Source organism: Corvus cornix, chromosome 6 (assembly GCF_000738735.6).
Source record: "Corvus cornix cornix isolate S_Up_H32 chromosome 6, ASM73873v5, whole genome shotgun sequence".
NCBI classification, from domain to species: Eukaryota; Metazoa; Chordata; class Aves; order Passeriformes; family Corvidae; genus Corvus; species Corvus cornix.
The window spans coordinates 14709247-14724998 of record NC_046336.1 but is presented as its reverse complement, the minus strand read 5'-3'; the positions used below and the strand labels follow the sequence as shown (position 1 = coordinate 14724998).

The following is a 15752-nucleotide window of genomic DNA, read 5'->3' as shown; positions in this document are numbered from 1 at the left end:
TTAAGAATAGAAATTTGATAAAACTGGGAACCATGGTGATGTTAGGTAAATACCATATTTGAGTTTACTATAAATTTTACAAGTACTCAGTATGAAGATAAATATAAAGGGTGTATTTTCCATTTATTTAAACTGCTGAAATGTGTTCTGATGTAAATTTCTCTGCTGCTTAACAGATCTCCCGTCATGAGATGACGTTTCCCAGATTCACAGACATATTTACTGATACGTCAGTGTTGCTTCTGATAGAAATGCAATACTTGAACACTGGTTCAAATTATCTCAAAAGATGAGTAACTCCTCACATTCACACTTTTAATCTTCTATTGCCCTTTCTTCAGATGGTGACAAAAAACAAGCCAGAAAAGGTTTATGCAATATAATGACTAGATCATGACATTGTCTTCTGAATTGCCATCTGGTCACTGTAAATGATGCATTGATTTATATTCCTCTTGGAATATTTTGGATAGCAAGCCCAATGGTGAAACTGTTCATTTACTTATCATCTGGATATGACAAATGATAAATCGATCTTATACCTCTTATACCTCTGGAGAATTTGGGGGACTGAATTTAAAAAAAAAAAGTATTTTAATACTCAAAAAAAGCAGACAACTTGATCCTTTAGCCTTTTCTCCACTTAAAATCCTTAGAGACTTCAACTTCACAGTGCTGGCAGACCAGAAGGGAAGGGTGGGCCTTTCCTGGGTATAGAATTTTAAAACTATTTCATAAAGTTGTCTACTAGGTCAGTTACATATTTTAAGTCTTGGCATGGTTATGTAAGCACGCCCAGAGATTCTCACTCGTAGCAGAAAGGCATTCTTGATCTCTCTTGGCAATGGCAACAAATCTTGGCTAAAGGCAAGAACTCTCCCATAATCTGAGAACAAGGCAGGACTCTGATTAAGGAGCTTGACAAGAACACAAAAGAATTAAGAGAGGATGGCTCCTTTGGCTGTAATCTTTTCTTGATTACCCCATCTCACATGAGCTAATAAACATCCAGCCACAAATGAAACAATATTGCCCCTACTATGCAGCTTTCCTAAGGATGGAGTATGAGTCAAGCATTCCTACGCCCTCTACATCAGCAATCACATCCCACTCCTCAGCAGTGTGACAGTTGCCACTTTTCATGGAAAATTTTGACTTCCAGGATGAGAAGAAATGGCCTCAAGTTGCAGCAGAGTGAAGGTTTCGATTAGATACTAGGAAAAGGGTGGTCCAGCACTGCAACAGGCTGCCCAGGAGAGTGGTGGAACCACCTCCCAGGAAGTGTTCAAAATATCATGTGGATGTGGCACTTGGGGATATGGTTTAGCGGTGAACACACTGATGCTGGATTAACACTTGGACTTGATGATCTTAAGAGGTTTTTTCAAAACTTAACAATTCTCTGATATTCCATGATGATAAAATGAAGTCAGACATTCATGAGATGGTATCAAGGCAAACTGAATATGAAGATTGCTGCCTGATGAGAAAAGGATGACTAGGCAGGCTTTTCTCAAGTTTCCCTTTGAAATTATAGTGACCTTCTCAGTAAGAACATTGAAAGGAAGAAAGAATATACATAATTCTTTTTTGTACTGGGAAATTTCATGCATGGTAGAATTCCTTTTTTCAAATGTGATGACTGACATATTGAAAAATTAATTAAAATGTACAGCTGATGCAATTGCCGGAAAAAGTCAAAATACTCAACTGAAGCCCATGGCATTTGTCATTATAAAGAGAGGAACCATAATACAAGCGGAAGCCATAGTCATGTAATCAAGTAGCCTATGACAATAGAGTTCTATTTGAGGCATAGTTTTGCATTGCTACAGCTATGCATAACTAATTAGGCAATCAGAAGTAGGTCTCATTATGCAAAGTTTCTCAACCATGTCCTGAAGAAGTACTATAGCGACATTTACTGTACGCCCCAGCAGTCATTTGCATGCCAGGACACAAACTAACAAATAAAGAAGAGACTTTAACACCATATTGGCTTTCCACAAGAAATACTTTTAAGTCTGACTTGAGTTTCTGTAAGATTTAGGATGAACCAACTGCTCTTCCTGCAGGAAAATAAAAATTAATTACTTAAACACAGGAAGTATTTAGGTTTTCTCATATTCTTCTTCAGACAGATAAATAGCTAATGTGTTTCCACAGTTCAGGCAGAAGGTCTACATAACATGCCTCCAACCCATACGACCTTAAATTATTAATGCTAACATGCAATTTAAAAAATAAGGGTTGGTCTCCAGAGTACACTGCTGCTTGGAATACAGCTTTTTATAGGGGACATAAGGTTAAAACATGGAAAATGAAGAGAGAATCTGTAAATCAAGGCACTTGTCTGAACTCAAATTGCTAGTCTGATCTCTCTGACAAAATTAGTTATTTATGCTTGAAAGAAACAGCATTAGAAGGCTGATGGCCTTTGAAGTAAACTTGTGTCCAGGCAACAGCAGGAGAAAAGGAAGATGAAAGTTAGTACTCATTTTATGTGAGACGTCTAGCAAGTCTTTCAGGTGTAATCAACTTCTCATACACACAGGTAATGCAATACACATGATCTTGTTTCTTTTGATTGCATATAAAAACAAAGCTTAACTTACCATTTAATACCATCTGTAGGTACCCAAGAAATGTAATGGGCTATAACATATAATTTTTCTATAATTTATCTATCAGCTCATTTGCTCACGTGCTAGAGCCATGATTAGAGTTGGAAAGGACCTAGTTTTAATAACAATATACTGCCAAGAAAAAAAAAAACCCAACCCCAAACAAAACAGAGGGGAAAAACCCCAACAAGCCAAACAAAAACCTACTTCCGAAATAGGAGAAAAGAGCTGTATGTCAGTTAGTAAAGCCATCTCACTTTATTTCCTTTGCATTGTTCAAATTACTTCAATTGAAATGCAAGCGTTCAAAAATACTGTCACAGGCTAATATCCATTTGCTCCCCAACAGTCAACAGTGAGATGTGTTTTCTATAGGTGTATATCAAAGTACCTGTGACCTACATATATGCCATTAACTTCTTTCATAAAATTGAAAAAAACCCCACTATTGATATTAGAGTGACTCTACCAAACCATCTTCAGAAACTACATCAGCAACCTAAACAGCTCTACATCATATCACAACATGTTTCGTTTGCTGTATGATCTCATTATCATTCATTGAGCTTGTCAGGCAATCAGGTACTGTTCTGCACTGAAGGGTGTACATAAAGATTTTTGCATTTATCTTCAAACTCCCACAGTCCTGGAGTCAACACATGCCAGTCTAGCTAGCTGAAAACATAAGTGGGGAGAGGAAAAAAAAAGGATCAACAGTTCTAGAGACCCAAAACTTTCTCTTGCTGGATAAACCTTCAGAGAGCTGGCAGGTCTGTGGAAGCACAGTGCCATAAAGCTATCTGAAGAGACTACACCTGGGCCAGGGCTTATTTAAAGTACTTCATGAATCAGTTGTCTATCACTGAGCTGCTGTGTCAGTTGGTGAAAGGTTTAGGGATGCTCAGATGTGTTTATTGTTATTTATTTTTTTCTACCAGCAAACTGATGGACTGCAGGATGAATATAACTGCAGCCTTCTGGGGAAACAGTGCTACACCTGCTCTATGCCTTTCATCTGCCCTTAAGTAGTCTGTATGCTGCAATGTTATATTCAGAGGAAGCTTTATTTCATTAGCATAACTCCTGTGATCTGTACACTATCAGAGATTCTTAGACAAAAATAACACCAATCAGACCAATAGCCAAAATTGCATAAAAAGCTTTTAAAGTAAAATATTTCCCAGATGACTCAGAAGTGTTAATCTGCTTATGACAATTCTTGATTATTTGATTACATGCCACTGGGACCAGCAAAAAAACCCAAAGCAATAATCACAAAACCCCCAAACAACACACAAAAGGAAACAAACCAAAAACCCTACTAAATTAATTTTACAATTTCACACTATTTGTCAAATGCATATCACTTTGACACAGTACAAATGCAGAAATTAATTATCTAATGAATACTTGAAGGGCTGGTTGATACATTAGGGTTGGAATACTGACCTGTTTTACTTGCCCACTGCAAGAATTTTGGAAATATCTAAAAAGAAGGTAAGATGTAGCAGTTTCCTACATAAGAATTTCAGGATTGATCTCTATTCTTTCTCAGTATTTGGTGTATCTCCTACAGTGTAAACTTTATTTTGTGATGGCCAGGAGCCACCCAATGACAATACCATAAACAATTAAATATAGGGGGTTTTTATCCTGCAGGGAGAAAAAAGAGTGGAGAGGACCCGTTTTCATGGAATTCCAGCATGTTAATGGAAATATGTCTTAAAATTCATTCTCAACATTGAACAAATTGAAATACATGAAAATTTAGAAGTAATTCAGTTGCTGTTTTAATATGTCTAACAAGTTTTGCTTTGAAGAAATGGTTTGCTTCACCAGTATTTGGGGTGGTTTACCTAGCATCAGATTCTGGATGTATGTCATAAATGCTCTCATATGCTCACATTTGATTCACAGATTTAAAACTACTGCCTGGACTCAGAGAAAATGTATAATTATACCTAACATTGATGTTGACAGGAAAAGTACTTTAGAAAAAGCCAGCCCTGAGATGTTGACTCCAAACTGCTGCTACAGTGCAGCATGTCCTCAGCTGTAGCTGTTTGTAGGGCCACATTAAAATCATTCTGGCCTTAAAAAGTCAAAGCAAAACCCTCTGATTCTCCCTTGTGGGGGATTAAGTGTCAATTTTTGTTCTTACTACTGAGCATTTCAGTGTTGTGGCTGGATGGACCCATATATAGCTGCTGCATATAAGCAGAGATGGAAGTGAGAGGTCAAAATTTAGTGCAAAGCATCTTCTTAATCTGGTCTCAACACCAAAGAAAGTACCTTCTTGTAAAGTTCTTCAAGGTCTCCATCAAAATATTATTATAGTTCTGACATACTGTTTTTCTAGGGTATTTTAATTCTAGCAGCCAAAATACTTAGACACGTTTTTTGTGAAAATACATATTTTTCAATCATGTTTCAATAAGCACTTAACCAAATTAACCCTACAGGTTTTATGACACAGCACAACTCTTAGGCAATGGTCTATTACTTTAATGACAGAGGGTATCATGGTTGCTGCTCTTGCTTTTCATCATATTAGTGTCTCCACAGGTTATATTTTAAAATGTTTCCCAGACTGATTCGTAGTAAAACTTGAGCTTTATATATTTCAGGTAATTGAAATATTTTTAGAGAAAAGGCCTAAGTTTAATTAATCTTCCAAATTAATTCACATGAAGATACTCTTAATCTCACATAATGAAACCCTTACCCTGAGCATTTCATAATATTCTGCAATAATTTAAAATATTGTCTTCCTATCTCATACATGAGAATGCTGCTGGTAAAGTAGCATCTGTCACTAGTCCTTTTCTGCCTCCAGTGCCTGAAGTGAGTTGTAGACCATTGTCTACAGGGTTTAAAGTGACCTCAAAATAATAGAGAAATATTGATTTACAATTTAAATTGTTATTTTGCTTCAATTGTCTCCTAACTACTTGACAACTAAGGGTCAAACAGAGTCAATTAGGTAAACCAAAAATACCAGCTCTGAACAGTTTCTGCTTATCTCCCTAGATTTCTCAGTATGACCCTTAGCTGCTCATCTCCAAATACCCATGACAGCAGAACACAAAATGATTATAAAATATCTGCATTTCTGAATCAAGTTATTTGGATCTGTTCTAATCTTGTTAATCTTGTGCAATCTCCAATATTCTGCCATGATTTGGTACATATCTGAACTTTCAATTAAGTATCCAACCTACCAACACACTTATCAGGGATTTTCAGACTGTTTTTTTACCTACTACCAGTCCAAATCACTACTGCTTGCTTCATGTCTTTTCCAGATGTATTCCTGTCCCAACTGTTAAGAAAGTTTAGGGATCATTTGGATCATTTCACACCTTGAATTTCTGCCTTTCACACAGAACTTCTGGAAGCATTTTGTTCATTCTTCTAAGAAGTGCCTGCCTGGATCTCAAACTTGCCATGATACCACCTGTCTACTCCTGGAACCAATTTCCTTTCTCTAGGCATATCTTAAAAAGTCCTTATTCTTCTAGTGAAACTGTCTCAATCAAAGTCCTAATTCTTTACTAATACCTGCAGTGGTAATTTCAAACAGTAAAAAAGTATTAATTGGACTCAACCTTCTGTTTGGATAGTGTAAATTATGATCAAAAGTTTTAACCCACAACATTTAATTTGTTTGAAATTTTTTTTGTACCTTTGCATTACAAGTGGACCATGATTTGAAATTCTTCCTTTCCCCTGCACATTTTTGAGATTTTCACGTAATCATATACCTCCCATCTCAAACATTACTATTTATTTCATTGTTTACTTGGCAGTGGCTACTGTCACAATGTAAGGAAGCACTTAGAGGATTAAAAAACCAGATTCTTAAGCTTAATTTTTTTTTAAATTAAAAACCCCCACAAAATAAAGTGGCTTTGTCAACCATTTTTAGAAGACTGAAATACTTAGGACAGACTATAATAGAAAAACGTGATTTTCAGGGGATCAAAACCCAGTCCTAATAGTCTGTATTTCCAGTGGCAAATCTACCCACACGACAAAAATTACATCTGAAAACAACTTTTGATCCTAGCACCTGTTAGTCTAGTTTTAGTTGAGAGCATTTCTTCATTTGTAGCTCTCCTTTTTGTGGGTTCTTAACTTTCTGCACAGTTTCATGTTTTCAGAAGGAGCACTTGTGAACTGTAATGGTCCCAGAGCAGCTATTACAGCTGTCGGGGCATAAGCACTGTTAAACACTCTGCACAAGTATTTACAGAACAGAAATAAAAAGACTTCAAAATTGTCATTATATTCTTTGTGGTAAATAAGAAACTTCCTGAAAATTAAAGTCTCTCAACCACTGTAGAGTTTCTTGGTTCATAGAATTAAAATAAGTTCCTTTTCTAGTTTAATATTCTAATAACTGCCCTGCTAGCTTCTCAAACACTGAAAGGGAACAGTGGGGAAGTTGGGAAAGATGCTGTGCTGCAGAGAATCCTACATGACCTTCCTTCTGACCTTAGAATTGCCACTTATTATTAAACTGATACAATATTCCAAGCTAAAGAAAGAATTAGGCTGTCTTCATGGAAACACCATTAATGATTTCAGCTAGATCCATTCACAAATGATAAGAAATTAGTCCCACATCATATGTATATTTTCATATATGACTATGACATTTACACACAGGCATAATGACAGAAAATTAAACACCAGAAGAATCAAATATTATTATCATTGGCAAGAAATGATAAATGCAAGCTAGCAGCAGAATTGAAAACACCTTTTCAAGATCTCCTGTAAGGGAATACTCCTTGCCAAGAAAAATGTCACAGACCGGAATACAGTTCAAAACTTTAGTTTAATTATTGTAACAAAAATATTTATTTTAGTTTATTCTGCTTTATCATAGGAGACAAAAAATACACATTTGGATATTTTATCCTTCTACTGTGCCAGTTAATAAAACAGAAAGGTTTAGCATGATATTTGTGTTGTAATCCATGTCCAGAAATATCTGGCACTACCCAATAAAATAACCCCCTAAAAATGTTTGAATAAGCAGCTTTTGGAACATGACTACACCTCTTTGTTCAAAACTAGCTATAGAAATCTTTAAATTGCTAAGTAGCACAGGCCAAAGCCTCTCCTTTAGTGCAATTACAGAAAGCCACAGACAGTGGACATTTGCTGTAAAGACTAGGTATGCAAAGGCAAAATAAGAACTGATTTTAAGTTACCTTTAAGTTCAAATCGTATCCTTAACATTTGATAGCCTCAGGGAGGCACAGTCTTTCTGATGTTTCAGTGCCTTGTACAACTATGATTTAGCCTGAAGAACCATCACAAATTAGTGTGTAATAGCATGTAACAAGCATATTAATACATGCTATTGTTACATGTAACAAGCATGTTAATACATATTATTTTGATTTGTTATGACAATAATAATTATATAAATTAGGATATAGTATATATGGTCATGAAGATGGGATTAAAACTAAGAAGTGCTGAAGATAATTTTAACAGTCACAACATGGCCAACGTTTTCTTATTTTCAACATGAAGAGACAATACATGTCCTAATATTTTAAAAAATTATTTCAAAATAGTACAGTTTTTAAAAGTAAGTTCAAAACTATGTCTTTAATATGTTAATTTTGATCAGAACCTAGATCAAGGCAGAGGCACGACAGCTCTAGTTTTAGCATTTTTGGCTGGACATGGACCATGCTCTACAGTAAATGCAGTGTTGATGCCCTTCTATCTTATGAAGTGCCATGTATAGTGCAAATAAATGAGAAATTAGAATGTTGCATGCTTTTAAACAGCTGTTTAAAGACTTGGAGTTTTATTCAAAAATATTTTGTCTTATTTTAACAGTCTATATGCATCACATAACTTGGGCAAGTCAGAGTATTTTTCCAGTCTATAACAGCAAATGTGATGACGTATTTGAAGAGCATTTTTTCTGAATAGCTGTGCATACTGCACATCCCAGTGCATACTGCACTATCAGCACCACGGTCACCTATTAAATGGCACAGTAAACGAGGTAGGCAGGAGATCAACCATCCTTATTAAAATATGCTATGGTAGATACGGTAGACAATAGCTTTTATTTTACAGTCTGCCAAAAAATAAGTAACCTAAGGTAAAAATCAGTCAAGCTAATTCTAGCTTTTTAAAAAGGGATAGCTATTTTGAAAAAAAATTTATATTATTTTTTTCAGTTTATTACTATGCTTTACAAATTGCTTGTACAGTGCAAAACATAATTCAGTTGGAAAATATAATGAAGTGATTAACAGCAAGTCTTTCAATTTTGATATAATGGAAATAAGAGGAACATGCTTTAATTTAAGTGACTTGGCAGTTATGTAATAGCTCATGCACTTGGCATTACTGTTCTAATTGGTCTAATATCAATTTTCATTGATATTAGACGAAAGCCAGTAGCTGTGAGAATAGGTCAGATCTACGCCTCTAGATCTACAGGACCCCAAAAGGGGTCAAATAATCAGTGAGTAGATGAAATTAATAAAGCCAAAAGACCCCAGTGGACAGGATTTCATTTGACTCCCTTCATAACTTCTATTTGATAGTTCAAGAAGCATTTCAGGTCAATTATATTAATAGAAACGGTTTGAGTGAAAAGATGTTAATGATTATCCAAGCTAATTAGCATAGCTATTTTCACTCCATCTTCTACAAAGAGAAAGGCAGAGCCTGCACACAGAATCAGACTCTCTTTTTGATCAATGACGGAAACTGGCAGAGGACAAAAGGATGTGTGCAACAACTTAGCAGCTTTTAGTGACAAGCCAATACTCTGTGATGAAACCCAAAAATAAACACTGAAATTTATAATTTATTAAACAATATTTAAAAGGGAAACTGAAGCAAAACTGGAACAATACAGTCACTGTCAAATATTAGTTTTTACTTCTTTTATATAAGCGTATTCTACTTCATTCCTCTTCCACTTTTCACATCAGCAAATGCATCTGTAGATCTCTGTATCTCTCAAGCAAACAGGCACAGAAATGGCAGAAGTCAAAGAAAATTGAGAAATATTTAATAAGAAACAAAAACGAGACTACCTACCTAAAGAATATAGGATCTAGTATATTGGAACCTACAAAAACTAATCCAAGCCTTTTCAATTGATAGTTCTTCATAGGTCCATCACTCAGACTTCTAGATGGTGTCATGAACAAGCAGTTTGGCTGTAAATCACTCTCATATGCTACTGAAGCTTTTTTGTTTTCTTGTTTTTTCATGTTTCTTCTCATGGTTTACTGTATAAGAAACTGTTTTTATCTGTTTCAAACCCATATCTGATCAAATCTGGATACCTAGACACAAAAGGTACAATTTGGAACCACGGCCAATTATAGCCATGAAAAATCTCTACCTCTGTACTCAGATTCAAGCACGCAATTGAATTGCTTCAAATAAAGTAACTCCTGATGCATGATTTAATGAGGTTTATTGCAAGTGCCAAATCCGTTCCCCTTGCCTGCAAGCCTGACTATGACAAGGGGCGAGTGTTACCGTGTAATTAAGCAGCAGTCATGAATGATGCTGTCCTCCACGAAGATGCCTCTCTCTTCATCTGTTTCGATCAGGCGCCCAGCATGGTACCAATGCACTTGGGTGGTGTTGTCCACGTAAGTTGCAGTACACTGGAACGGCAAGCGGTCTCCATGGAAAACCACTTGTCTCTGTGATGGGATCAGCTCAAAGAGAGGGAGTTCCAGAGGTCCAGCTGCAGGGAAAACAAAACAAAACAAAAACAGAAAAAAGAAGCTGCAATTAATTCCTCTCTGATGAATACTGTTAAGGGAACTAATTGTATACAATTCTAGCTTCTTAGATGCTCATGTTAAAATGCTAATATGAGAGACATGACCACTAACTACCCACTGAAGTCTGATCATGTTGTGAGTTCAAGAGATCACATTTTTTTCACTGGTGTGAGCCCAGATAAACAGGCTTACCAGAATATCTACAGAAAATAAGTTTTGTGAAACAGGTCACAGAATGGTTGATGCTGGAAGGGATCTTTTGAGATGCTCCAACCCAGCCTCCTTCTCAAGGCAGGATGCTTTACTATACAAGAATAAAAAAGTGAGTCTTCCAATTAGAGAAAAAAATACAGCTATTAATATAGGTTCAGTTAACATTTAGAAGACCACTTCACTGCCAGTAGATGAAATGCCCACTGTGCTCCAGAATGAAACTTACTGTCTAGAGAGCCTAAACTACTTAATATGCCTGGGATTTAGATAATGATAAGACTAATAAAAGTTCAACTTTCCCTTGAAGTTCAACTGTCCCCATAACTTTTTATTTCCCTGTTCCTTCTGCCTATTCCACAAGTCATCTCTACTCTCTAGATAATTACTTAACATTAAATATTTATCTAAGTAGCTCTTTTTATCTATTAAAGGAAGAATACTTTTTACCATATTTTTTTAATGAATTTTCTCTCTCAAAGCTCTCTCCAGGAAACACCCCAATAATGAGAACACCTCACATTCTAAGCAGGCTATTAAAAAAAACAGCTGTCATAACCACAAACCCAAATGCCTAAACACAATTTAAAAAAAAACACTGCAAATTTGGAAGGTATATGTATTTTTGGCCCTTTCATCATAACAGATGAAAGTCTGTTATGTTACAGACTTGAGAGAGATTGAAGGTTATTTTCTTCAATCCTAAAGTCTCTCTAGAGACTGCTTCTCTAGATAGTGTATGTTTTCTTCTATTTTTATTTCTAGATCTCAAAACTACCTTAAGACAAGTTCTGCTAAATACTTTCTTTATATTATGAGATTAATGCTATTTCTTTAAATTCAAAACAGAAAATTGAAAAAGAGCGTTTTAGGAAAAAAATAACTGAAACAGAAGCTCTGCATGTAAAGAAAGATGATAATCTTCTTTGGGATAATAAGAAATAAAGGAGAACCTTATTTTCTTTTTTCTGATACAGTTCTTCTTAAGCAGAAGAAAATTACTACGGCTGATACTTTGTTATCATTGCACAAAATTCTAATGGTAATGAAAATACTGAAGACTCACAAACATGACTGATAAACACCTTACCATGAACGTCCTGCACAACAGTTCCCACAATACAGCCTTTTCACCTCAGCCTTCAATGCCAAAACAATTCACTGAGCCTGGGTCACTTTACAACCTCCCTTTGCAATGTCAGCTTAGACAAAAGGCCTACAGACTTGCACCTTGGTTATCATTCTACCATTTTAAAGCTAGATCTTCTCCCTTATTTTTCTTCTGTTTTCATTTAAAGGCCTCTCATCATTAATATCAATCCATCCTACAGAGTTGTCAGCTGAAAGGTCACCCTTCCACATTTGCACCACTAGCAACTATCTCAAACATCTATTTTTCTGACAAGTTCCTTTTTTTTTTTCCATTTCACTGCTCCCAATTTCATCTTCCTTAGCTTGCTCCTCAAAATCCTCCATTGCCCATAACAAATACAGATGAACTTAGCTATGCCTATCCAGGTTGCAAGCCATAATCACTGGTTCTACAACTGCTAAAATTTGTGGACAACTAACAGTGCTTTTCCTCTGCTTACTCAGCATCCCACCCTAACACACTTCTTCTACATCATTCAGATGTTGTCTTTGGAACTCTTAAATTGTGAGAAGCTGCACTTATAAACCTAGCTTTGGGCCCTTGTTGCTATTTGAGTATTTAAGTGTTAAATGGTATATTCATCACCTGCTGAGTGATCCACAGAGGGATCACTTCTGCTTTTACACAAGGAAGAATGCTGGCCAGCACAGCACGCAAGATTGGTACACAAGTGAATATGTGCTACTGCTGTCTGGGAGAAGCACACAGAGGATTACTAGCTGCTATGTACTGAAATGTTTTAAGTCTGCTGTGACTATAAAGGGCAGCCTTCAGAAAGCTCTCCTTACCTGTGTACCCATCCTGTACTTTACCTTTTGACTGCATCTGTTATATGGAGACAAAGATGCAGTACAAAAAATTCCTTGAAACATACACAATATTTTTATATCACCTTTGGCTTCTACTTAAGAGAAAAGAAGGTAATATTAATACCTCATTCCCAATAGCTGCAGCCTTGGTCTCAATCACTTATATTAAATGTTTTTAACTAGCAGATGGAGAGAATCTCTCTCTCCCAAAAAGTTGGTGTTGCATTATGAAGTCAATTATGGAATATAAGGAAAAGATATGGAGTGCAAATTTAGCCATAAATTAATGAAATTACTACCAAAATGTAGAAAATTAAGCATACTGTCACAAGTACAACAGCAAGAGATACTACTCACAGAAACAAAATATTTCCCATGAATACAGTGTTTTTAACTGAGGATGTTGTATCTGGTCAAATGGTTTTGGCCATGCAGTGAGTGACACATTGTGTCACGAGGCTATGAAGTAGGAAGAATGTGAACTGGAGCATCGATAACTTCAAGTCAAGTTAAATAACTTGTTGAGCATATGGATGAAGTGTAACACTAGCACTCTCAAATTATCTGTCTTTAGCACTGGTGTCTAAGGCTCTCCCATTAACCCGTCTGTTGCTCAGCCTTGGGGATCACCAAACCCAGAAATGGAATGGGAATGAAGTGTTCTCTATGGGTTTTGTCGATTAATGATCACAATAAACGAAAACATTTTTTACTTCAGTATGTCAAAAAATGATCAGTCCTATCAACAGTGTACTCATTTTCTTCTTTGCAAATCCTTTTAAGTGCCAACAAAGATGCAAAATGAATTAAACATACCTTTGGAATTAAACATACCATTATGCTAGCATATCCTCCTGACCATCTTTGAGAATGTACCTATTTGGGTTGGCCAAATTGACAAATAATGATGAAATCTCATTTTCAAATTGAAAATAATAAAATTTCTATGGATTATGACATTTGCAGACCATGGAAGGTAAACGTAAGTACTTCTGGAAAACATCTGCTTTTAATCTCTGTGAGGTCCACATAAAAAAATTAATACCAGAGCTAATCCTCAGTTGCTTTCCAGGGATAGTAATGATTTAAATGTCTGAGGCTGGCTCTGCAACCATTATTCATGCAGAAGTTTCAGTTGACTTCTGTGACACATCTCACAGTTATGAGGATTAATTGCATCAATAAGAGTTTCAGGATTAGGACCAATACCCTTTATTTCAAATGACTAAAAAATTATTGTAGAATTCCATCGGCATCAGCTGGAAATACTTATTTTAAGTCCATAATCCAACAATCTTTCAAATTCAGAACACAAATAAAAGTATTTATTAATGCTGTACACACATTTTCAAGCTTGACTTTGAGAATAAAGTACAAAGTAAGAAATTCTGAAAGTAGTTGGAACGATTTTGGCATTGATTTGACAGCACTTTAAATATAACAGCTCTCCAAGCATAGCTCTACACAACAGAATTTTCTTCTTTGGTTATGTGGGTAATAAAGACTAAATTGGGATTACTGAATATATATAATCTCTGATGTTCAAATTTATGTGTGTGTGTGCACATATGGCAGACACAACAGCTTCATAAGATTAAAAAGTTCACTATTGTATGTTGAGAAGGGAGGGAGTAATTTACAGGGATTTTATTTACTTTTTACACACTTGAAAAATACTCCAAGATGCTCGTTTCAAGATCATGCACTGTGCTGCCCTCAAGTTTGGAGCCAACACCACTATCTGCAAATGAGAGGTGTGACTCCTCTCTAGGCATTTAGATCAAGAGCTGATGGAGTGTTTTACAGTCTTTACCTGTCTTGTCTCTCCAGTCAGCACTAAACCATGATTGCAGCAGAGCACCACAGGAATCACTGATTGCAGCATGAATCTAAAGGTCTAACCCATCATTACAGTAATTACATCTTTTTAGTTATCTTTCACTTCTCAGCAGAAAAGGGTTTTGTTGACTGAAGGCCAGACTCTTTTTGCAATCTAGTCTTGTATTTCAGATTAGCTCTAGACTAGAATACTGAGGACATACAGAGAGGGAATCGGGTTACACAAATACCACTGAATTAGGGTATCACTTGAGTCCTTTTCACAGAGAGTATAGCCCTGCACATTTTAATGCATGCAGTGCCCCAAGATGTTAAAAAAGTTGAAAAAGAAAATAGAAATTATTTTTAAAACAATTAGCTAAAACAGAAAAATAGCAAAGTGCGCTGAAGCTCTAAGGAAATGTTCCAATGCATGTGTCCTTAATATATTTCTAAAAGAATTTATCTCACACACACGTACACACATTATGTATATCCTATTTTTTCCTTCCAATTCAGTTCTTGAGATTTTAAAAGTATTTCAATTTCCTATCTAGTTTTTGCCTTCCTTTCTGTTTTAAAAGTTGGAAAGGAGGAAAGTATGAAGGAAATACTGCTGTTGCCTGACATACATGGAACAAAAATGCTTGTAAAAAAGATAACATAAACTGCATTTCTACCCATATTTTAGTTATTTTTTAAGTACCATATTATTTAGATAATATTCACTTCTAATGAATGGTCACTACTGTCTTCTGGGGGAATGACCAAAAGCAAATCTGTAAGCCCAAAACCTGGCCCACGCCAACAGCTTTGCCTAAACACCACAGAAAGCTGGCTAGTCATCAACCAACGTGACCAGCACAAGGTACTGGAGAAACTGTGTCCTACCTCTAGCCACTTTTGTTGCATTTTCTGCTGCATAACCTTTAACCTGGGCAGCTCAGCTCTACAGCTCAACAGCTACTAAGTGCATAAACCTGTACTGCACCAGCACATTCTGCTGCTCAGTCTACCAGAACAGTTTTCTGCTGTGCTTTTTCTGGTCCTCATTAATTGGCTTTGTTTGACATCAACAGTTTTCACACAACCAGAAACAGGAAAATCCACAGGTTTCTCCAGGCTGCCCACACATCAGCAGTACTACAGTGCTCACATCTCAGGATACACCATTGACTTCAGTTAATTGGTAGAAAATTCAGTTTGCTACAGTGTACCACAAGCTTCTGGGACAGAAAAAAAAAGCCAGAGGTTGGCATTTTGCTTCTTGTTAATCACTTGATTTACTGTATTGCCAATGGGCTTTTTATTTGAACTGAGTATGCCTACAGAGTGCGGCACATCC

The 15752-nt window shown here is 36.1% G+C and overlaps 1 protein-coding gene across 1 annotated transcript in view; it reads right to left on the bottom strand.

Annotated features, from left to right (window-relative positions):
• LOC104696063 (adhesion G protein-coupled receptor A3) overlaps positions 1-15752 on the bottom strand; it is a 263063-nt gene that overhangs the window by 123341 nt on the left and 123970 nt on the right. The window contains exon 7 of the mRNA XM_039554100.1: positions 10164-10377. Within this exon, the coding sequence (XP_039410034.1) occupies positions 10164-10377 (214 nt within the window). The remainder of the gene's footprint in view (positions 1-10163; positions 10378-15752) is intronic.